Source organism: Lepus europaeus, chromosome 9, assembly GCF_033115175.1.
Source record: "Lepus europaeus isolate LE1 chromosome 9, mLepTim1.pri, whole genome shotgun sequence".
NCBI classification, from domain to species: Eukaryota; Metazoa; Chordata; class Mammalia; order Lagomorpha; family Leporidae; genus Lepus; species Lepus europaeus.
This window is the reverse complement of record NC_084835.1, coordinates 80,290,804-80,314,809: the sequence shown is the minus strand read 5'-3', so window position 1 is coordinate 80,314,809 and position 24,006 is coordinate 80,290,804. Positions and strand designations below refer to the sequence as shown.

General features: G+C 39.5%; 1 protein-coding gene and 1 long non-coding RNA gene across 2 annotated transcripts in view; one reads left to right on the top strand and one right to left on the bottom strand.

Moving 5' to 3' along the window:
• LOC133767211 (uncharacterized) overlaps positions 1-24,006 on the top strand; it is a 32,058-nt gene that overhangs the window by 7,122 nt on the left and 930 nt on the right. The window lies entirely within an intron of this gene.
• The window catches only part of RNF125 (ring finger protein 125), a 52,278-nt gene continuing 36,342 nt past the window's right edge, over positions 8,071-24,006 (bottom strand). The window contains exons 5-6 of the mRNA XM_062201511.1: positions 14,765-14,872; positions 8,071-12,697 (exon numbers count right to left, since the gene is read on the bottom strand). Coding sequence (XP_062057495.1) covers positions 12,611-12,697; positions 14,765-14,872 — 195 coding nt within the window. The 3' untranslated portion in view covers positions 8,071-12,610. The remainder of the gene's footprint in view (positions 12,698-14,764; positions 14,873-24,006) is intronic.

The window sequence follows — 24,006 nt, the reverse complement described above, 5'->3', positions numbered from 1 at the left end:
GTTCATCAGAAGTCTGGAAAGAGACCAGTGGGAGAAAAAAATAGCAACAGGAATAGAGTTGTTCAGGCTATATTTAAATACTTATTTTGAAACCTCAAGTGTTTTGTTGGTGGGATGACTTTCCTTCTTTCCTAAATTTCCCTGACAATTATAATTTACCAGACTGAGTATCTGAGAACCATAAATACACCAAAGTCTTTGGCTTAAAATCTTTTTTTGTTTGTTGTTTTTTAAAAAGTATGGCAAAAAAAAAAAAAAAAAAAAAAAAACACAACCTTACGGGGCCAGCACTGTGGTGTAGAGGGCTAAGCTTCTGCCTGTGGGCTGGCATCCCATTTGGGTGCCAGTTCTAGTCCTGGCTGCTTTTCCAATCCAGATCCCTGCCACAACCTGGGAAAGCAGCAGAAGATGGCCCAAGTGCTTGGGCCCCTCTACCCACATGCAACACCCAGAAGAAGCTCTTGTCTCCTGGCTTCTAATCGGCCAGATCAGGCAATTGCAGCCATTTGGGGAGTTAACCAGAGGATGGAAGACCTTTCTCTCTGTCTCTCTCTCTCTCTCTCTCTCTCTCTCTCTCTCTCTCTGTCTAGCTCTACTTTTCAAGTACATAAATAAAATATTTTAAAAAAGGAAAACCATAGAATTCACTGTGCTGGACCATTTTTAGGTCTAGAGTAGTGTTATCTTTATTCACTTTGATGTGAAACAAGTCTCTAGAACTTTTTTACCAGTCTACTTGTTAGTAAGAGTTTAATTACTTAGTTTTTTATAACCAGAAACTTCTTTCTCATTATTTTTAAGATCTATTTATTTATTTGAAAGGCAGAGACAGAGAAGGAGAGAGAGAGAGATCCTGGTTCATTCTCCAAATGGCCACAATGGCCAGGGCTAGACCAGGCTAAAACCAGGAGCCAGGAACTTCATCCATATCTCCCATGTGAATGCAGGAGCCCAAGTACTTTGGCCATTTTCCATGGCTTTTCTAGGCACTGGCACCCATATAGGATGCCAGCGTTGTAGGCAATGGCTTAACCTGCTATGCCACAATGCCAGACCCACATTATGTTAGTTTTAAAACTAGCATGCCTTAGGCTAAAATTTCTGGAGAAATAACCTGGAAATACTGTAAAAGGACAGGATTATTTTGTATACAAAACTATGATCATTTTGGATACATTTTTTAAAAAGATTTATTTATTTGAAAGGCAGAGTTACATAAAGAGAGGTAGAGACAGAGAGAAAGAATCTTCATCTGCTAGTTGACTCCCCAAATGGCCATAACGGTCAGGGTGAGCCACGCCAAAGCCAGGAGGTTGAAATTCTATCCAGGTCTCCACTTGGATGCAAGGGTCCCAAGCACTTGGGCCATCATCCACTGCTTTTCCAGCATGTTAGCAGGTAGCTAGATCAGAAGTTCAACAGCCAGGACTCTAGCCACCACACATGTGAAAGTCCAGTGTCCCAGAAAGCAAGTTAACCTGCCACAGCACTCCAGCCCCTGCATACATTATTAAGAATGTTTCAAAGGGACAAAGTAAAATATACCAAAAAATGTAGCAAATCATAGTGAATATAAGAACTAAATATTTTCTTCATTTTACCTGATTACCTAGGATAGTCAATTTTATTTGCTTATCCATGCTGACTGTAGCAGATTACTGTATAATCTTCAGCAAATTAAATTTATCAACTATGATGTATAATGTGCAATTGTCTTTCAAAGCTAGCATCATATCTCAAATATTACTAGTCAAACACAAAGTAATACTTCTTCTCTTGTAAGAGCTACACTATTGGATTTCTTTTTTAATTTTTTTTGACAGGCAGAGTGGACAGTGAGAGAGAGAGAGACAGAGAGAAAGGTCTCCCTTTTGCCCTTTTCTCACCCTCCAATGGCCGCCGCGGCCAGCACGCTGCGGCTGACGCATCGCGCTGATCTGAAGCCAGGAGCCAGGTGCTTCTCCTGGTCTCCCATGGGGTGCAGGGCCCAAGCACTTGGGCCATCCTCCACTGCACTCCCAGGCCACAGCAGAGAGCTGGCCTGGAAGAGGGGCAACTGGGACAGAATTCGGCACCCCGACCAGGACTAGAACCCGGTGTGCCGGCGCCGCAAGGCAGAGGATTAGCCTGTTGAGCCATGGCGCCGGCCTACACTATTGGATTTCTAAACAGATGTATCTGGCTTGATGATGGTATTCATTAGTAATATCTTGTGTAAGCTTCTCAAACTATGATTTTTCATTCAATTGTTTATCAGATATTTATTGAGTACCTATAGAGATGCACAGCAGATTTAGACATAGTGCTACTCTTTTTTGTAATAAATTTGTTCCCCATGTAGAGCTTATAATTGAGAAGAGTACACTGACAAGCCAACCTAAATATGCTGACTCATTTGTTCTCAAGTCATTCATTCATTCAACAAATATACTGTTATGGACAGAATGTTTGTCTTCCAAAATTGACGTGTTGAAGCTTTAACCCACAAACTGGTGATCTTTTGAAATGAGGACAGTTTGAGGCAAGTCAGTTTCAAATTCTGGGAACAGTTGTGAAGAAACTACAGTAAAATAATAGACAACCTGGGAAAGTGACATCAGCTGGAAGTATGAGAAACTGATAAAGTTGCCAGTTGAATGATTCGATGGCAGTCCTGTGACACTCTGGAAAAGAACTATGCTAACTTATGCTAACAGAAGGAATAGGAAGTGCAAATATGCAGGAGCCACTAAAAGACAGAGTAGCTGAAGTGGAGGGATCAAGGGAAAGAACAGGGTGAGATGTGATTGGAGAGGTAGGCGGGGACAAGGGCCTTTTGAAGGGCATGGAAAGGTCTTTGGATTTTATTCTACTACCAATGGGAAGCCCTTGGAGCAATTAGAGCAGTGATGACAGGTCTATGTGTGGCATAATCAGTCATCCTTTTGAAAACCACTCTGCTAAATGGCAAAGCCAATTAGATGGTTCTAGGGATCCAGGCAAGTGATGTTGATGACTTGGAGTACAATCAAAGAGGTGGAGACAGTGATTGACAGATGAATAGATAAAGACAATGTAGTAAATATACACAATGGAATATTGTTCAGACGTAAAAATGGATGAAATCATTTTTCAATTAATTTGAAAAACAGAACAGTAGGGGAGGGAGAGAGAGATTGTATCTGCTGGTTCACTCCTTAAATGGCTACAACAACTGGGGGTGAGCCAGCCCACAGCCAGGAGCCAGGAGCTCTATCCTAGTCTCTTATATGGGTGGCAAAGGCCCAATTACTTGGGCCATCATTCACTGCTTTTCCCAGGGAGCTGGATCAGAAACAGAGCAGCTGATACTTCAGCTGGCACCCCATATGGGACGCTATTGTTGCAAGCTGCTACTTAACACATTGTACCACAATTCTGGCCCAAAAACAAATGAAATTCTGTCATTTGCTGCAATGTGGATGGAAGACATTATATAAAGTGAAATAAAAGTCCACATGAAGACAACACCTGTTCTCACATATGGAAGCTAAAAATTGATCATTAAGAAGTAGAAAACAGAGCCGTGGTTAATAGAGACAGAGTGTAGGAGAGGGGTAGATGGAGATAGGATAGTTAATAGCTGCAGGGATGCAGTTGGAAAGGAGCAATGACTTCTATGTTTCTATCGTATAGTAGGAGTACTTGTTGACAACAATTAATAGAATATTTTAAAGTAGATAGTAGAGTGGATTTTTAATATTACCAACACAAATAATACATGTTTGAGGTGATAGGTGTAATTTACCTTGATCAGATCCTTACACATTGTATACATGTATTGAAATGTCACATCAATCCACATAAATATGTATAATCATTCTGTGTCAATCTTTAAAAGTGAAATAAAATTTAAGAAAAGAAAATTTTTAAAAAGAATTGGAAATGGTGAGAAACTTTTTTTTTTTTTTTGCTGTGAGTATAGTTACATATATACATTTTAAAATTTTATTTAAGGTATACAAATTTCCTCTATTTCATATATACAGATTTAGGAACATGGTGATACTTCCTACCCACCCCTCCCTCCCACCCATGCTCCCACCCTTCTTCTTCCTCCTTCTCCTATTCCCACTCTAAATTTTTACAAAGCTTTGTTTTCAGCTTAGTTTATACTCATGAGATTAACCCTACAGTAGGAATGGACAGATTTGAATATATTTTGATGACTTGCTGATGAATCCATGAGGATTTCAGAGGGACCGATTACTTCCATCTAGGGAGGTCCCAAGAAAATGGCAATTATAACAAGTATCCTGAGTGATTCTGATAGAAGTACACAAGGAGTATATTAAGAAAATACAGTTGGCCGGCGCCGTGGCTCACTTGGCTAATCCTCCGCCTGTGGCGCCGGCACCCCAGGTTCTAGTCCCAGTTGGGGCGCCGGGTACTAGTCCCGGTTGCTCCTCTTACAGGCCAGCTCTCTGCTGTGGCCTGGGAAGGCAGTAGAGGATGGCCCGAGTGCTTGAGCCCTGCACCTGCATGGGAGACCAGGAGGAAGCACCTGGCTCCTGGCTTCGGATCGGTGCAGCGCCGGCCGTGGTGGTCATTGGGGAGTGAACCAGTGGAAGGAAGACCTTTCTCTCTGTCTCTCTCTCACTGTCTAACTCTGCCTAGCAAAAAAAAAAAAAAAAAAAGTTGTAAGGGATTGAGAATGCATTTGACTTTTCTTGTTTATTTTATTTTTTGTTTTTAATGTCTTTTCTCTGTGGACCTCCCTGTCGTCTCTCTCAACTCTGTCTGATTTGCATCTTTAAGGTTGGCATTACCATTCTATCCCTACATTCAGTCATTGTCTACATGAGAAGTTAGGACTTCCCCAACATCTTGAAATTCTGTGTGGCCATATGACTTGTGTTGGCAAATGAAATATAGCAGAAATGACTTGTGTATGCAACTCTCCAGCCTGTTATGATGGTGAAGAGGTGCATGGTGATGTACAAATGCCATGAGATGAAAGCACCTGGGATTATGAGGCAGAAAGCAGCTGTTCTGGAGAACAGCCATCCCATATAGTAGACTCTGGGAGAGTGCTGGGTTTCAGAGGATAAACTGATCTATCCTGACCAGTACCTCTCCCTGTGGTCCACCCTCATTGGGCCTCTTCCATGGCTACTTTGTGGGTAATGCTTAGCCATAAGATCCATTTGATGGTCTTTTCTGAAACACATAGGGTTAAAATGCCAAAAGACTTTACAATAATAAAACAAAAACAAGTATTTATTAGCCTCAGGGATCTCAGACATAGGTATCTTTTGTCTTATTTATTTCAATAAGGATAATATAAGTCATAAAAGTAAGTCTTCTGGGGCCAACATTGTGGTGTAGCAGATATCACTGCCACCAGAATCACATAGGGATACCAGTTCATAAAGCAGCAGAAGATGGCTCAAGTGTTGGCCCAAGCCACCCCTGTAGGAGAGTTGGGTGAAGATCTTGGCTCCTAGCTTCAGCCTGGCCCAGCACTGGGTATTGCAGCTATCGAGATTGAGCCAGTGGATAGAAATATTTCTCTGTCTCTATAACTCTGACTTTCAAATAAATAAATACATAAATCTCTTTAAAAAGAGAGAGAAATAGTAAGGCTTACCTGCTGATCCCAAGTTTACTCTGTCTTTTAGGATGTCACTTAGAAAATGGAGTTATCAATTTAGTATATATTAAGTAAAGATTTCAACAGTTTGTACCCACACAGAAACATAAAGTTTAAAGTACTGTTTGAGTACTAGTTATAGCATTAATTCACATTGAACAACACATTAAGGACAGAGATCCTACAAGAGAAGTAAGTGCACAGTGACTCCTGTTGTTGACTTAACAAATTGACACTCTTGTTTATGGTGTCAGTAATCTCCCTAGGCTCTTGTCATGAGTTGCCAAGGCTATGGAAGCTTTTTGAGTTCACCAACTCTAATCTTATTTAGACAAGGTCATAATCAAAGTGTCAAAGTGGAAGTTCTCTCCTCCCTTCAGAGAAAGGTACCTCCTTCTTTGATGACCCGTTCTTTCCACTGGGATCTCACTTGCAGAGATCTTTCATTTAGGTTTTGTGGTTTGTTTTTTTTTTTTTTTTTTTTTTTGTTTTTTGCCAGAGTGTCTTGGCTTTCCATGCCTAAAATACTCTCATGGGCTCTTCAGCCAGATCTGAATGCCTTAAGGGCTGATTCTGAGGCCAGAGTGCTGTTTAGGACATCTGCCATTCTATGAGTCTGCTGTGTATCCCGCTTCCCATGTTGGATCGTTCTCTCTCTTTTTAATCCTATCAGTTAGTATTAGCAGACACTTGTCTTGTTTATTTGATCCCTTTGACTCTTAGACCTATCATTTACTTAATATTTACTAAATTGATCTTCTTTATATAAAGAGAATCGAAAATGAATTTTGATGTGAATGGAATAGGAGAGGGAGCAGGGGATGGGAGGGTTTCGGGTGGGAGGGAAGTTATGGGGGGGGAAAGCCATGGTAATCCATAAGCTGTACTTTGGAAATTTATATTTATTAAATAAAAATTTAAAGAAAATGGAGTTATCAAAGGTTAACCTCTTCTCACGAAAAGTCTAATAAGCTTTCGTTTGTTCACATAGGTACATTTGATTTAGCTTGAGTAGGATATTTGCATCTTACCTTTTTTTTTTTTAAAGATTTCTTTTATTTTTTTCAAAGAGCTACAGAGAAAGGTAGAGACAGAGAAAAGGAGAGAGGTCTTCCATCCAATGGTTCACTCCCCAAATGGCTGCAACAGCCATAGCTGGGATGATCAGAAGCCAGGAGCTAGGAGCTTCTTTTGGGTCTCCTGCATGGGTGCAGGGACCCAAGGACTTGGGCCATACCCTGATGCTTTCCGAGGTGCATTAGCAGGGAGCTGGATCGGAAGTAGAGCAGCTGGGACTTGAACTGGTGCCCATATGGGATGCCAGTGCTGCAAGCCAGGGCTTTCACCTGCTGCACCACAGCACTGGCCCCTGCATATTACCTTTTATAGCTCAGTGAAATTTCAATGAAACTCTTCATTAGTAGAATCAATAACTGTATGGTGCTCAGCATTAGAATGGCAAAATCAAGGGTTTCTATACCACAGCACTATTGACATTTGGGACAGGTTAATTGTTGTGAGGTGTTGTCTTGTGCACTGTGGAATGTTGAGCAGCATCCCTTGCCTCTACCCAGGGCTCAGGCTAAAAACATACCTCAGCCCACTTATGACAACCAAAAATATCTGTAGATATTGCTAATAGCCTCTGGAAGGCAAAATTATCCATAGTTGTGAACTACTGACCTAAATGTATATTTTTGTGATAGGTGTTCCTAAATAGCAACTTAAAAAGTATACTAGGTTAGTGTAAAAAATTATTAAGATCAATTTTTTTTAATTTTTTTTTTCAAGAGGCAAAGAGACAGACAAGACAGAGGGAGCTCCCATCCACTGCTTCACTCCCTAAATGTCCATGATGTCCAGGGCTGGAGCCAGAAGCCCAAAACTCAATCCAGGTGTCCCATGTGAGTGGCAAGAAGCCAACTACTTGAGCCATCACCTGCTGCCTCCCAGGATCTGCATGGCAGGAAATTGGAGTTCAAACTCAAACCCAGGCATCCCAACTGGTGTCTTAACCACTAGGCCAAATGCCTGCCCCAAGATCAATATTTAAGAAAGACACGGCAGCCGGCGCCGTGGCTCAACAGGCTAATCCTCTGCCTTGCAGCGCCGGCACACCGGGTTCTAGTCCCGGTCGGGGCACCGATCCTGTCCCGGTTGCTCCTCTTCCAGGCCAGCTCTCTGCTGTGGCCAGGGAGTGCAGTGGAGGATGGCCCAAGTGCTTGGGCCCTGCACCCCATGGGAGACCAGGAGAAGCACCTGGCTCCTGCCATCGGAACAGCGCGGTGCGCCGGCCGCAGCGTGCTACCGCGGCGGCCATTGGAGGGTGAACCAATGGCAAAAGGAAGACCTTTCTCTCTCTGTCTCTCTCTCACTGTCCACTCTGCCTGTCAAAAAAAAAAAAAAAAGAAAGAAAGAAAGACACGGCAGATATGTTAATGAAAGCAATGGTCCTGCCATTCTTTATTTCTCATAATAACACATATTTACAGAAGAAAAAGTATTGTACATTTTAAATTGTGATCATTATATAGATTTTTATGCTTGAATAATGAAAGAATGAATCTCAGTACTTCTGAAAATATCTTCAATGTTTGAGGATATAAGATATCATAAACATTCCATAATTGAGTAAGCTCACTTCAAAATGAAAGACACTTAGCACCCAGTAAAAGTAATGAAGCAACATTACTGGAGATAGGAACTCTTAGAAGATCTGACCAGGGTCCCTAACTTTACCATTGATTTACAATCAATCTATTTTTTTCCGTACACATTTTAGAAACTTTGGAAGAAATATATGAAAAGGAAATCCTCACAGGTTTTGTGCATTAGAAGGAATTTAGCTTTAGAAGGGTAATGTAAATTCATTTTTCCCTTATAAGGCCTTGAAAAAGTATATCCTGAGGCACTATAAAGTGAGTGAAACTTTTTATTGGTAGTCAACAGCTTCGAATATTGGCTTTCATTTTTTAAAACAATAAGTTAAAAAAAAGTCCTTTTTATTAAAAGCTAAAGGCACAGTGAAACAGTATTTTCAGTTCACCATTTTAGAACTCAAGATGATTCAGAACATAAAATGATTCAGGTGGCCAGCACCTAATTTGTCTTGTAGGTGGCAAAATTATCAAAAAAGGAATCTAGGGACAGGATCCAAATTACTGTATTGAGATTAATAGTGGTAAATGACTTAAAGCTTTACTTGAAATACTGTTTTCAAAGTTTTAACATTTTTTTTAAAATTTACAATCAAAAGATGTCTTTTCTATTGCTCTGGTCTGCATATTCAGTACTAATGCTTAGACATAATTCTTCTGTTTTTCAGGGGCTAGATTTTCAGTCCAATGATTTTTTTCTAAAGCATTCCTCCTCTCTTGCTCCTGTTGTCCAACAGGTTTTGCTCTATTGTGTGATCCATTCAAATTGGAGTAAAAGAGGTTGTGAAACTGAAAATCTGTTGTTACTTCTTATCAACTGTGAAAAGGAAGCTTGAAACCAATGCCTATCTTAAAGGGAGGTCATGGGGACCAGTGTTGTGGCGCAGCAGGTTTGAGTGTTAGCTGTTCTACTGCCAGTCCAGCTCCTTGCTAAAGTGCCTGGGAAAGCAACAGAAGATGGCCCAAATGTGTGGACCTCTGCACCCACATAGGAGACCCAGATGAGGCTCCTGGCTTTGGCCTGGCCATTGTGGCCATTTGGGGAGTGAACTAATCTGTCTCTGCCTCCCTCTCTGTAACTGCCTTTCAAATAAATAAATCTTTTTTTAAAAAGTAAATTAATCTTTTTTAAAAAGTAATAAAAGAGAGGCTATGAAGCTGTCCAGATTTCAGTCAGCTTTACATTTTTCTCAATTGCCTTGTACTGTATAGGAGAATAGTACCAAGACTTTTAAGAAGTTATGGATAACTTAGTACAGAAAATTTGGGGGCACCATGATAATTACTATATGTACATATATTTTTACAAAATATTTATTTATTTATTTGGAAGGCAGAATTACAGAGAGAGAGACAGCTTCCATCTGCTGGTTCACTCTCCAAATGGCAGCAGCAGCCAGGGCTGGGCCAAGCTGAGCAAGGAGCCCCATCCAGGTCAGCCACATGTGTGGCCAGGGCTCAAGTACTTGGACCATCATCCACTGCCTTCCAAACTCATTAGAAGGAAGCTGAATGGGAACCTGAGCATCTGGACTCTAACCAGCACTCTGATACAGGATATAGGTGTTGCAAGAGGCAGCTTATCCCACTGCACCACAACGTTGACCCTGATAATGATTTAGTTTATGTGTAACAAGGGAGTTTACAAGTGATTTCAATTAAAAAAATGAACTCTGGGGAGGTAGCAGTTTATTAACAGGAGTTAATAGCAGTAGTCCTCATAACTTTATTTGCTTCATGTCCTAAATTTGTCATTAGAGTCAGATATGAAAAACAGACATCAAATAAAAACTGGTGGCAAATGTTCAATATATTGTTATTCAAAGAACTAAGAACAAATGTAGGGATAAAATGGAGAAACTGTAGTATGTTATAGCAATATGTCATGAAAATGTCAACATAGTAAACCAATAAAAACAAAAAAAAGGAGAAAGCAAATGAAAAAATTTTGATTGTTTTGGTTATCATATTGGTTATGGTTGTGTTAGTACTTTTATTCTGAGATGGTGTATGCACAAGGTAAATAAAGGAAAAAGTAGTGTAGGATATTCTAATTTGATCATGCCTGTGTGTCCCTGAAAGCCTAAATTTTCAGGATAGAAGAACAGAGAAACAGTTGTAACAGAAAGGATAGGTTAAAACCCTGTAGTAACCTACAATTATCAAAGGAAATTCTTGAAGTGTATACACATCCTTAGACATCAAATTGTGATTTTGAAACATGGTTTATCCCTGAAAGAAACCAGGTTTCTTAGAAAAATAGTAGATTCCAGGTCTGTGGCAGGAAATGTGCAGGTTGAACGTGGAGCATCTTGTCATATAAGATAGCAAGGAACCTATTAAAGGCTGCTAGTCTACTGTCAAAAGGACTCAGAGCAAACTTAATGAGGCTGTCATTCTTTGTCAAGATGAGACAGTCTGAACTTCTATAAAGTAATATTTGTAATGGACTGAATCCCATCAAATATGTTTAAATCCAAGATTTAATAATACTTTAATGAAAGATGATGGGAAGCAAGTTTATTATCTGAAAACTGGTAAAAGAAAGAAGTTAAATGTTCATTTTCCTCTCCTATATAGTCTACCACTAGTTAACAAAATAGCAAATGTGGGAAAGTGTCCTTTAATAAAAATGTTCCCACAGGGCTGGCGCCATGGCTCACTTGGTTAGTCCTCTGCCTGCAGCGCCGGCATCCCATGTGGGCGCCAGGTTCTAGTCCCAGTTGCTCCTCTTCCAGTCCAGCTCTCTGCTATGGCCCGGGAGGGCAGTGGAGGATGACCCAGGTGTTTGGGCTCCTGCACCCGCATGGGAGACCGGGAAGACGTACCTGGCTTCTGGCTTTGGATCGGCGCAGCACTGTCCATGGTGGCCATTTGGGGAGTGAACCAACGGAGGGAGGACCTTTCTCTCTGTCTCTCTCTTTCACTGTCTATGACTCTACTTGTCAAATAAAAAAAAAAAAATTCCCACTAATATAGGAAAAAGAAATGATGTAGAATATTCTTCAAACCAAAATGAATGATGGATTTAGGCATTAAGTATCAATTTCAGCTAATGTCACAAAAAGAATTAAACATTATATGCCTTCTGATGAAAGAACACAACCATGACTTACAGTCTTGCCCAAAAGACTGAATCTAAGTCTGCTCAAACCTCTGGATCCAAGTGCCAATATCCAGAGGACAGAAGAATATGCTGAATTGCTCCATGAGTGTACAGTCAGCAAATACAGACTGTGGGAATCTCTCTAGGTTCTTCAGGTAAAGGAAAGAAGAAGGGGAATCTGTAAATTAATAAGAAGTATAAAATATTTAATAAAATAATTTTAAATGGGTAAGATTAAAATATTGAAATAGGGACTTGGGAGATAAAATAATAAAGAATTGTGAGGAAGTAATTACTGTTGAAATTAGTATAGTGGTTTTTTTTGTGGAGTTTTAATTATGACAGGACACACAGGTGACAGGCAAAAATATAGAAGAAAATTTTAGAATATTTTCTATAATTATATGTTAAGCTCTAACTTTTGTGTCTGGTTTTCAGTATTTGTGTTTTATAACTTTTTAAAAGATTAAAATAAAAAAGCCCTTAGGGTTTTCCACAATTATGTATGTAAATACTTCTGTAAATACCAGATAATGATTCTTAAGTAATTGTCTATATTATAGAAATATTTCTAGATAGTAAGCTACAAATATTTGAAAAAAATAAATTCTTATGTGTGCATAGTTATAAAAAGTAAAGAATTAAGTACACATTTCTAACACAAAATTTGTTGTGTTGCAATATTATATAATTTGGTTAAATAGTCTTTGTTGACTTCTAAAATTTTCCTTTCCTACTCCCATCCAAGATTATTCATGTTATCCTACTGGACCGTAGAAAAAGAGCATTGGAACAGATTTTGTATTTCCTTGAATGTTCACAGTTTCACTTCTCATCTTTTTATATGGAACACACACAGTTTTCTTGCCTAACCATGATGGTACTTATTAATATGTGGCATTATACATAATGGCATCCAATTTGCAAACAAATTCTCCATCACACACCGAGCCTGTGTCTCTTCCATGTATTAAATAGTGTAGGAGACTATTTTTTGTTATTATATATCTAAGAATATATTTTTGTTATTATATCTCTAAGAAACTCAAGAATGTAAAATATATTGAAACCATCAAAATGAAAGCAATTTTAAATGTGAAATAACAATAAACATGGGCAAACATATAACTGTGTTGTACATTTTGCCCATCAAACATTGACAGTTTCTCTCCACTTGTCAAGCAGCATCTTAAATGGTGCAACTAAATGGTCCACTTCCCTTTCCCTTTAATAAAATTATGTGGTGCTTGAGTGATTCACATATTCAAGAAGAGACCGGTCCAAGACTCTTCGGATGAGAGCTTCCTCAATTATATTAAAATCCTATAATAAAGAAAAATAATTAGAACTATACACAGTCAAGAGTGTTTCAGCAATGGAAGGATATGGGTTAATGCAGTGCCCCCATTTTGCAGGAAACTACAGCGTTAAGTTAACTGACTTGTCCAGGGTTCCACAAAGCCTATCACAGAACCTAGGGCTTTGGCTTTGGGGCCAGTGTATTTTTCTATTTCACTTTATTGTCTATCATTAAATTAGTTAGTGTCACAAAAAATTGTTGATTTAAAATTTAAAGTCTTTATCTGATCAAATAGTTTTTAGTCAGCATTACAAATCCTGATCAAAGGGCTGTGTTTCACAAAAACATGTAACATGAAGCAAAATTAATTCACTGATAAATATCTATTTCTTAAAAAAAATGTTGAAAATAAAACTCTTGCTCCTGTACCCCTGTGTATCAAAATGGAATTCAAAACTTTATGTCAATACTCTCTATAGGTAAAAAAAAAAACTACTGAGACACTATACACTGCAGTCCCTCTCATCTTCCACAGTTAATAATGAGAACAACAAAAAGTGAAATTTTTATTGGACGTCTATTCTAAAACATAAACAAATAAAATTAAAAAGAAAGCCATAACACACAGTAGAGCACGAGGTTTGGGCTCAATACTGGTTTATTCTTCAGCAATTTAGTTAATCTTCTAGCTTTAGATATTTACTAGATTAGGACAAAAATACAGTATTCACCTCACAGAAGCTGTTGCAAGGAACAAAATGAGACAATATGCAAAGAATACTGAGCTTAGTACAAGGTAGCCTATGAAGTGAACAAACAAAAAAAAAAATCCAAACTAGAGCAAAGGCTACATGAACTTTTTGTTTTCTATTCTCATCTCTGAAAATGGGAAATAAATTCTTAAGTATTAAAACTCTTTAGCCGGTGCCGTGGCTCACTAGGCTAATCCTCCGCCTTGCGGCGCCGGCACACAGGGTTCTAGTCCCAGTCGGGGCACCGATCCTGTCCCGGTTGCCCCTCTTCCAGGCCAGCTCTCTGCTGTGGCCAGGGAGTGCAGTGGAGGATGGCCCAAGTGCTTGGGCCCTGCACCCCATGGGAGACCAGGAGAAGCACCTGGCTCCTGCCATCGGATCAGCGTGGTGCGCTGGCCGCAGCATGCCTACTGCGGCGGCCACTGGAGGGTGAACCAACAGCAAAAAGGAAGACCTTTCTCTCTGTCTCTCTCTCTCTCACTGTCCACTCTGCCTGTCAAAAAAAAAAACTCTTTATATTATATATAATTTTTCTTCCATCTTAAAAAACTCTTACTATGAAGGAACTTCAAAAACTCAGGGAAACTTGAAATAAAAACTATTTTGGTGCAAAAAGTTTTCAAAATCTGTACATATGCTGGGTTTTCAAAAAGTTCATGGAAAATGCCTGATTTTTAAAAAAATCTATTCATGGGATTCAAAAATTTTTTGCATCAAAATAAGCTTATCTTTGAATTCTGTTTTTCCATGAACTTTTCATATGATGAGATTGGACGGGAGTTGGTTATTGAACTAAGTTATCAGTAGTTATGATTAATTTTTATATATTTATTATAAATACTACTTTTGTATATGTTTAAAATTTTTGTCATAATAAATTTCTTTAAAATTCCAACAAACACATTGTGTACAATCTCAATTTAAAAAATGAGAATGCCCACATGTCTTACTACACTGATAATGTCACTATCTGTTATTAGCCGTGTAAGTAACTGGATGCAGAACAAACTGAGCTATTTTATTACTGATATAATTTCATCTCAGCTATGTGAGTTCTCAATCCTATAAACATTATAAGCAAACATAAAGAAATGTAGTGTAAAAATTTGATAATGTAAAGACTCTGACTCTTTCTGCAATGGCTGATTATCTAAAGAAAATAAATTTATCCAAGACAGATAACTACTTTAATATTAACAATCAACTTTATAAAAGCTAATAGTTAACATTTTCAGCTATACACATTTTTCCTCTGTAATATTACTCACTTGTCCTACAAGAGTAAGCTTAACACAGATAGCATAAAAGCATAATGTAAAAGTAAGAAAATGTACTTACTATGAAATCATCATAAAACAAAGTGTGACTAACTTGCAAATGTCTTATTAAACTGCCATTAAAGCTGTTTGCATTCTCGTTAGGTATTAAACGGCAAAGTGGACAGAACTGGAAAGAAATGAGACCATGAGTTTAAGAAGAAATTTAAAATAATTACTAGTGTCAGAATTTTAAAAAATAATCATTCAACAAAGTGAATTTTAACTTTATGAATCCATTGGCCACACCTCAATATTATGTTAAAAATTATATTAACAAAGCAACATTAAATAAAATTACATTATTTCTTCATATATATGACTTATCCAATTGAATATATAATAGTATTGCTGTTTGTTTTATATTTATGAGTTTACAATTTAAATATTACAGTTGTGTATCACTTGGAATTTTTTTTCTTTTTTGAAAAAAAAAGTTTATTTTCATCTACTTGAAAAGCAGAGTGACAGGGAGAGAGAAAGAGTGAGCTCTTCCACTCACTGGTTCACAAATACCCTCAACAGCCAAGTTTGGGCAAGGCTGAATCCTGGAGTAAGGAACTCCACTTGGGTCTCCTATGTGGATTGCAGGGACCCAAATATTTCATCTCTTGCCTCCCAGGGTGCATTATTAGTAGCAAGCTGGATTGGAAGCCAAGTAGCCAGGACTTGAACCAGCACTCAAATATGGGATACAGGCATCCCAAGCAGCAGCAGAACCTGCTGTGCTACAATACCCAACCCCTAAAATAAGTTGTGCAAGTTTCTTGGCCACAACCAATAGATTACAACACATCAGCATTAGATATTCATATTTACCCATGTTTTCCTAATTAAAAAGCCATTAATGGCTCTTTAAGATATTTATAAACTCACACGAAATTATATAAATAATGCAGAGAGGTCCCATGTCCCAATCATCCAGCTTCCCTAAATGGTAACATTTCTCATAATGATAGTACATTGTCAAAATTAGGAAACTGACAATTAACTCGGCTGCAGACTTCACTCATTTCTCAGCAGTTTTTGGATGTATGTGTTGTGTGTATGTATGTAGTTCTATGAAATTTTATCACAACATGTAGATACATATAACCACTAACACAATTAAGATACAGACCCAGTATGTCACTACAAAGAAACTCCATTGTGCTGGGATCTCTCCCTAACTGCTGGTATCCACTGACCTGTTCTACATCTCTATAACTTCATCATTTTGAGAATGTTATATGGCTTTTCCCACTGAGCACAAAGACCTTGAGATTCATCTAAGTTGTTTCTTCCTTTTTATGGTTAAGTAATATTCCATGGTATTGATATCCCACAGTTATTTTGTTCATTTACCTTTTAAAAATATATATAATTGCTTTCATTTTATTTGAAAGGCAGAGAGAATGAGAGAGAGAGAGAGAGAGAGAGAGAGAGAGAGATCTTCCATGCTCTGGTTTACTCTCCATATGTCCTGAATAGCCAAGGCTGGACCAGGCTGGAGTCAGGAGCCAAGAACTTAATCCAAATCTCTCATCTGGGTGACAGAGACACAAGTACTTGAGCCATTATCTGCTGCCTCCCAGATGCACATTAGCAAGAAGCTGGAATTGGAAGCAGAGCTGGGACTTGAACCAGGCACTCATATATGGGATGTGGGAGTTTACCAAATGCCAGCCCCAAATCCTTTCATTTATTATTTGAAAGGCAAAGTTAGAGGCAGAGGCAGAGGCAGAGAGAGAGAAAGTGGGGTCTTCCATCTGCTGGTTCACTCCCCAGATGGCCACAACGGCCAGAGCTGCGCCAATCTGAAGCCAGGAGACAGGAGCTTTTTCTGTGTCTCCCATATTGGTGCAGGGGTCCAAGGAATTGGGCCATCTTCTACTACTTTCCCAGGCCATAGCAGAGAGCTGGATTGGAAGTGGAGCAGACGGGACTCAAACCGGTGCCCATACAGGATGCTGGCACTGCAGGCGATGGCTTTACCCGCTACACCACAGTGCCCATCCCTCCTTTTACCTTTTAAAAGACATTGGATTGTTTCTACTTTGTGACTGTTACAAATAAAGCTGCAGTGAATATGTATGTGCAGATATCTTCATAAAAGTAAGTTTTCATTTCCATAGGAGAAATTTCCAGGAATGTGATTGCATAGTTATATGGGATGTGTTTAACTTTGTAGAAAGCTGCCAAATCATTTTCCTGTCTCTCCCTCTCTCTCTCTCTCTAACTCTTTGCCTTTCAGAGTCTGTTTGAAAGGCAAGAGGGAGAGAGGAGATCAATCTTTGATCAGTCTTTGGTTCACTCTCAAATGGCCACATCAACTGGGGCTGGGTCAGGCCAAAGCCAGGAGCCAGGAACTCCATCTGCAAATCTTACATGGGTAGCAGGGGCACAGACTTGGGTAATCTTCCTCTGCTTTCCGGGAGCACCTTAGCAGGGAGCTGGATAGGAAGTGGAGCAGCCAAGACATGAACTGGCACCCATATGGAATGCCAACATTGCAAGCGGTGGCCTAAACTTCTCTGCCACAATTAAGCCCTCATAAATAAATAAATGTTTAAAAATAAAAGGTTTATTAATTTTAAATAAAAATAGAGGCTGGCGCTGTGGCATAGTAGGCTAAGCCTCTGTGTGTGGTGCCAGCATCCCACATGGGTGCTAGTTTGTGTCCCAGCTGCTCCTCTTCTGATCTAGCCTTCTGTATATGGCCTAGGAAAGCAGTGGAAGATGGCCCAAGTGCTTGGGCCCGTGCACCCATATGGGAGACCTAGAAGAACTTGCTGGCTCTAGGCTTTAGACTGGCTCAGATCCAGCCGTTGCAGCCATTTGGGGAGTGAATCAGCAGCTGAAAGAAAGACCTTTCTGTCTCTCCCTCTCTCTCTCTCTCCCTCTCTCTCTCTCTCTCTCTAACTCTGTATCTCAAATAAATAATCTTTAAAAAAATTCAGCCTTTTAGTTATTATTGGTTTATAATCACTTATTACTCTCCTAAAGCTTTAGCTATCTTGGCCAATTGGCAACACTGGCCATTCCCAAGACAGTCTGAATCCACCCAGAGACCAATGTGTATCCTGTGAAAAGAGCTGACATCAAGAAATAGTCTTAATATTTTGTGGTGTGACACAGAAATTTGCTCACACAATATTCTATAATGTGCCCCTAACTGTGAACTAGGCACCTGGAATATGGATTCCCAGTAAGATACTCTGACATCAGACAACTTGGCGTTCAAATCCTAGCACCAGCTCTTACTTATTGTGTGAGCTTGAGCACATAAGTGTCCCCTTCTGTGAAATGAGTACTCTGTCATCTGCCTCAGAGTTGCTGTAAAATTTGAGGCGATGCCCTTAATGTGCCAAATACCCAAGGGTGGCATTTGAAAACCACCATAGTTGCTACTGTTTGATCCCTGCCCTTGAGAGAAGGGACTCCACTAGTGAAGAAACTACATGTTTCCTGCAGTTTCTTCTCTACCTCTCAAAGGTTTTCTCTTGGCAAATAATGAATCTTAAGCAATAAAATGAGAAATATTTCTGTGTCTCAGGGCTGTTGATAGATTTAAAATAACATCATTTTGATATGGGCTAGGCAGGCCATGAGTCAGTTAGTGAACAAAGGATCTGGCAGATTTCCCACAATCTCTGCACCCCAATCCACCCCTTGCATACCAATTAGGTACACCTACTTTCCCATGATGAAAAGACACCATAATGAACACATATGCTCTGAGCTTCACGTGGAAATGCCATTTAACCCTCCCAGAAGATATCATGGGCACTGAAACTGAACTCTGCCTAAACTCCACCCTATTTGTATGTTCAGTTAGGGCACCACCCCCTATCCAATAAAAGTGACCACTGAATGTGTGCTGTCTCTCTCTCTCTCTTTAAATAAATCCTTCTCCCACCCTAACACTTTATCTATTTCTCTGTTTTGAATTCTTATCTCATGTGGAAGCAAGAACCTGGAATAAATCAACTGGGGAACCTTTACAGATCTCCTTCCAACAATTTAATATGATGAAGCTCAGTCATTGTTAGCTTAGTCATTGGCATAGGTAATAAATAGTGGCCATTATTATCACTTTGAATACAGAGCAGCAAGCAGTACATTCAAGATATGAACAGTCTTGGAAAGGAACTAACTCTCATTTTGCCACCAGAAAATTTGGAAGGGTTTTAGCAGAATTGTTGGTAACTGAAGTGAGTCTTGAAGAATGAGCCAGCCAGGCCACAGAGGAAGAACACAAGAGACAGAGGAATTCATGTGGGAAAAGGCAGGAAATCCTAAATAGGCAGGGCCAGCTTAGGCAATGGAAAAAGCTCAGTGTCGCTGCAGGAAGGGCATTGCTGGAGGAAGTGGTGGCAGATGACTTTGGAAGGATAATTTGGAGCCAAGTTTGCTCAGTATTTATTTGAGCTTTTAACATGTTTTCTGTAGGTCTCATGCCAAGAGTTCAGAAATACAGAGATGACTATGTTCTGTTCCCTACCATTAAGGAGCTTAAAGTCTAGTGGAAGAGAGAGATACAGAAAATGTGGAATTCTAAGCAAAGGATTTTTTTTTAGTCTGATGTTAATAGGGGACTCATCTTCAGTTAGCTGGCATACATAAAATTTAGTTGTGTGACTAAACAGACATCTACCAGAAAATCAGTGCAAAAACCCTATTTTGTTTCTTAAATTGGGAGATTTGATGTGTGAGAAGAGAAGGTAACAATAAGAAGGGAAAAGAAATGATCAGTGAATGGCAGGCTAATCATTACCTAGGTATAAGTATTCACCTTCACTTTGGCTGTTCCAATTTCTTAACATCAGTTCATCCTTTACCACTGCTCCCTGGCCATGCTACTTACATTAGGAACCAACAAATCCTCAGTGTTCATTCCAAAGATGTTGGCCTCATCTCAGTTTGTATTTCTCCTGATGTGAATACAGTGGGTGAATAACAGCCACCATAGTGGAAGTTATTACCAACTGCAGATCATTGAGAAATAATCTGAGATAGCTTTCCACTTATCAGTTACATTGATTTCTGTCATGTCTTGGAATCCCCTGGAGGTTAGGTTCTTAGTGGATGTGTTCACCAGAGGCCAGTACATAACAGACAAGGACATGGACATCAGTCTTCAAGTTTGCAAACTTCTTGATGCCTTCAGATAATCCCCCTTTACTGGGGTTATAGTTTCTGGTCTTGAATGTGTTTATTCCAGAGAGTCTCTATACAATGATTCTTCATTTGTTTTTGTTTCCTTTCCAGAAACTATAAAGCCAAAGACAATCAGCATCACCGAGTAGATTTTAATCTTCAGTTGTTTTACAGGAGACCAGACAGAGGGTTAAAGGAACTTGCTAGAAAAGGGAGACATATTTCCTGATGGGTGCTGCTTTAAGAAGATTAAAAAAAAAAGTGATGATCTGGGTGATGTTCCTTTCCACTTTTAATTCGATGAGGAAGAAGCTATCAAAAGGCCAATGATTCCCCAAGTACTTTGGATGTAGACTGTTTAATGCTGGTCAACACAAAATCAAATAAAAAATATATAGTCATATTTGTAGCTTGCCCTCTTCAATGTTTTCAACAAAGTAGTTTTTCTCAAGATGAGATCTTCAGACCCACAGAATCAGTATTACCAGGGAAACTGGTTAGAGATGCAACTTTTCAGGCCTAGCCCAGAGTCATTAAATCTGACCCTCTGGGGAAGTAGAGTTCAATAATTTGAGCCTAAACAAACCCTCCTAGTGATTCTGAAGTATGATAAAGTTTGAGAACCACTGTCTTAATAACAAAAAAAAAATCTCTTTAAAAAATTTTTTTTATTTGAAAGGCAGAGAGAGAGAGAGAGAGAGAGAGAGAGAAAGATCTAATATCCTCTGGTTCACTCCCCAAATGGCCACAACAGCCCAGACCAGGCCAACCCAATAGCCAGGAGCTCCATCTTGGTCTTGCACATGGGTGGCAGGGGCCCAAGTACTTGGCCATCTTCCACTGCTTTCCCAGACATATTATCAGGGAGATCTGAATCAGAAAGGGAGTAGCTGGAACTTGAACTGGTGCCCCTGTGGAATGCTGATTTTGTAGGCAGCAGCTTAATCCGCTGCACTACAAAGCTGGCCCCCAAAATATAATTTCTTTAGAGAAAGAAGAGGGAGTAGAGCAGGATAAGGAAATATTCTTCACCTAATACCTAGATTGTAATAGAGAACACCTTTTGAGACTCCAGTACTTATTGCAAAAAAAGTGTTCTGGCGGTTTTATTTTACTGAGAATCATCACTAGATGAGAATCATAACTGACGTTTTTTTAGAAAAAGCTACTAAAATGCTAAATAAGGAACAGTGCTGATAGTGTTCAATTATTTAGAATAATGGTTGATGCTTCTCTCTGCACCACTGTCCACTCTTGCAGTGCTGTGTTCTATTTTAAGTGCTTGGTAAGGGAAGCATTAATAAGCTGTGGAAGGATAATTAAGATGTTGACAGGTCTAGTAATAAAACCCCTGTAGTAACTGGGTTATCATTCTGGAAAACTTGAAGCACCAACATAGTGTATCAGTCATCATATTGAGGGGGAGGCTGCCTTAGTTCAACACTAAGGACCCTTTTCTATGATCATACAAAAAAATTAATACCATAAACAGCCCAAACATAATAAGAATAGAAATGCTGTTGTGTGACTAGTATGGATAGGCTTGGGATGGAGAGGTAGGGAGAAGGCTTGCAGCTCTTTGCTATGCAAATATAAAAATCACTCATCGTGAAGCCAAGGTCATTGCATTCTTTTTGCACCTATGCTCATTCTACAGAAATCCATGAGAATGATGGTGTGGGCATTTGGCCTAGTGGTCAAGCTATTAGGATGCCTGTGTCCCTTGTCTGAGTGACTGGTTTCCACACCCGGCTCCAGCTCCTAATTCTAGCTTCCTGTCAATGCAGACCCTGGGAGGTAGCAGTGATGGCTCAAGTAATTGGATTCCTACCACCAATGTGGAAGACCTGGATTGAGTTTCAAATTCCTGGCTTCAAACCTCCCTCTCCCCACCCCCACCAACTCCCACCCCACAGCTGTTTAGGGCATTTGGTGAATGAATGAGTGGATGGGAGCTCTTTCTCTCTCTGTCTCACTTTGTCTCCCAAATGAATTTTTTAAAAAATTTGAACTCTGTTTCTAAAGCCTGTGAGTGACTGATTCAACAAGGAATAGTAAAATAGGGGATGGAATTTATTATTTTTTTAATGATGCCCTTAGTTTCTAAAAGCACAAAGGCTGTGGACAACGTATTTTACTGCTCAGGGCTTTCATGTGGCAAGTCCTCTCTATAGACCCAATCTTCTATCAATGATCTTTAATGAAGAAAGAACATGTTCTGTTATGTTATTGTGAAGTCAGACAATAAATTCTAAGAAAATAAATATAAACAGTTGAAAGATAGTGTACTGATGTTACAGACATCTCAAGATGCAAAGGATATAATCCTTCAGACTATGACAGTAGACATTCAGCACACCCTATGGCTTAGATTAACCACAGAAACTCAGTCGATTAGAGAACAGTGTCTATAAGATGGTAAATGCCATTGCGAAAGTCATTAAGATTACTAAATTCGATACCCAAAGAAGAGAGAAGAGACATGCAGTGAAAATATTTCCAGGTTTGAACAGAGTTCAAACCAAAATCAAGGAGCCAGATTGCATACCTAATTTAGTAGGAATCTGAAAGCAAATCTAATGAAGATATTTTGAGATGAGCACTTGGCACAGCAATTAAGATGCAATTTGGGATACCTCCATCCCATATCACAGTGCCTAAGTTCAAGTCCCATCTCCACTTCCAATTCCAGCTTTCTGCCAATACACACCTTAAGAGGCAGCAGGTGATGGTTCAATTACTTGGATTCCTGATACTCCACAGGCAACATGAACTGAGTTCCTGGCTCCTGGCTTTGGAAAGGTTCTGGCCCTGGTGGTTGTATTTGGAGAGGGAGTAAACCAATGGATGGGAGATTCTCTCTCTCTCTATTTCTCTTTCTCTCTCTCTCCCTCCCTCTCTCTATCAAACAAATAAACTTATAAAAAATAAAATAAGAAGAAAAATTTCTTGCTTCCAAAAACATATATGCACATATGTCCCCACTGCCCAGCAGAGTCACAGGTATTCTAATACTCACGGAAATAAACTGCCATGGGAAGAAGAGAGGCTCAGGCTGTGTCACCACAGTTTATGTTTCAAGCCAAGAGAAATCCTTTCCCTTCCTTGAAAAGTGAATTTACAGAGCAAAGTAGAAAATAAAGGAAACCTGGAACCTTTAAATCTGGGAGAATGGAGACATGTTTTTCTTTAACATCTTCTTTCATGTCCTTATATTCTACTATGTGCTAAAATTCTGCCAAGAACTGGGCATGTGGTGTTGAACAAAGGGCTTTGGCTCCATGATTTCATGAACCTAATAATTTAGAGGGAGAGACAGATATGAAATGGATATACAATTATAAATTATGGTGAATACTGAAAAAACAGGGGAGAAAAAAGCAAGAGCTGAAATTAATGTGAGTGTCAGGGAGGGTCTCCCTGAGCAAGTAAGATTTTGGCTGAACTCTAAAGGATGAGTAAGAGCCAACCAGAAGGGAAAAAAGAGCACACCCTGGGCAGCAATAATGGCCAGAAAGCTTTTTTATCCAAGATAAAAAAGCAAATTTCTCTTAATCTAAAGCATGTTGCTCATGTGTCATTTGTCTCCTTCAGATATAAAATTCTGTAGGTAGAATTATTGAAAACAATACAACATAGCAGAATATAATTACCACAAGACAAAAAGAGCTATTAGCTCTTAAGGCTGCATATGAGAAAAGTCGGTATCTCCTGATGGTTCTTAACAGACTATATCACTCTTGAGCAGCTCAGAAAGAAAAGATGGTTGTCTTGTGGCTTGAGCTCTGAGTTGTCTATTTTTGGAAGACAGAACCATTATTCCAAGTCTCTGCTATGAAACCTCCCATGCCAGGCAAGTCAGATGATGTCACTGATCTTAATCTGCTGGCAAACCCAGCAACCCAGTCCTTTAAAGCAATAAATGTCCAGGGTGGTTATTCAGCCTAGTGGTTAGGATACCAACTGAGAAGCCCAAGGCTCACTTCCTGGCTTCAGCACCTTATTCCGGCTCCCCACCTTGGGAGGCAACAGGTGAAGACTCAAGTGATTGAGTCCCTGCCACCCATGTGGGAGACCTAGATTACATTCCCAGCTCCCAGCTGCAGCCCTATTGGGTAACTGGAA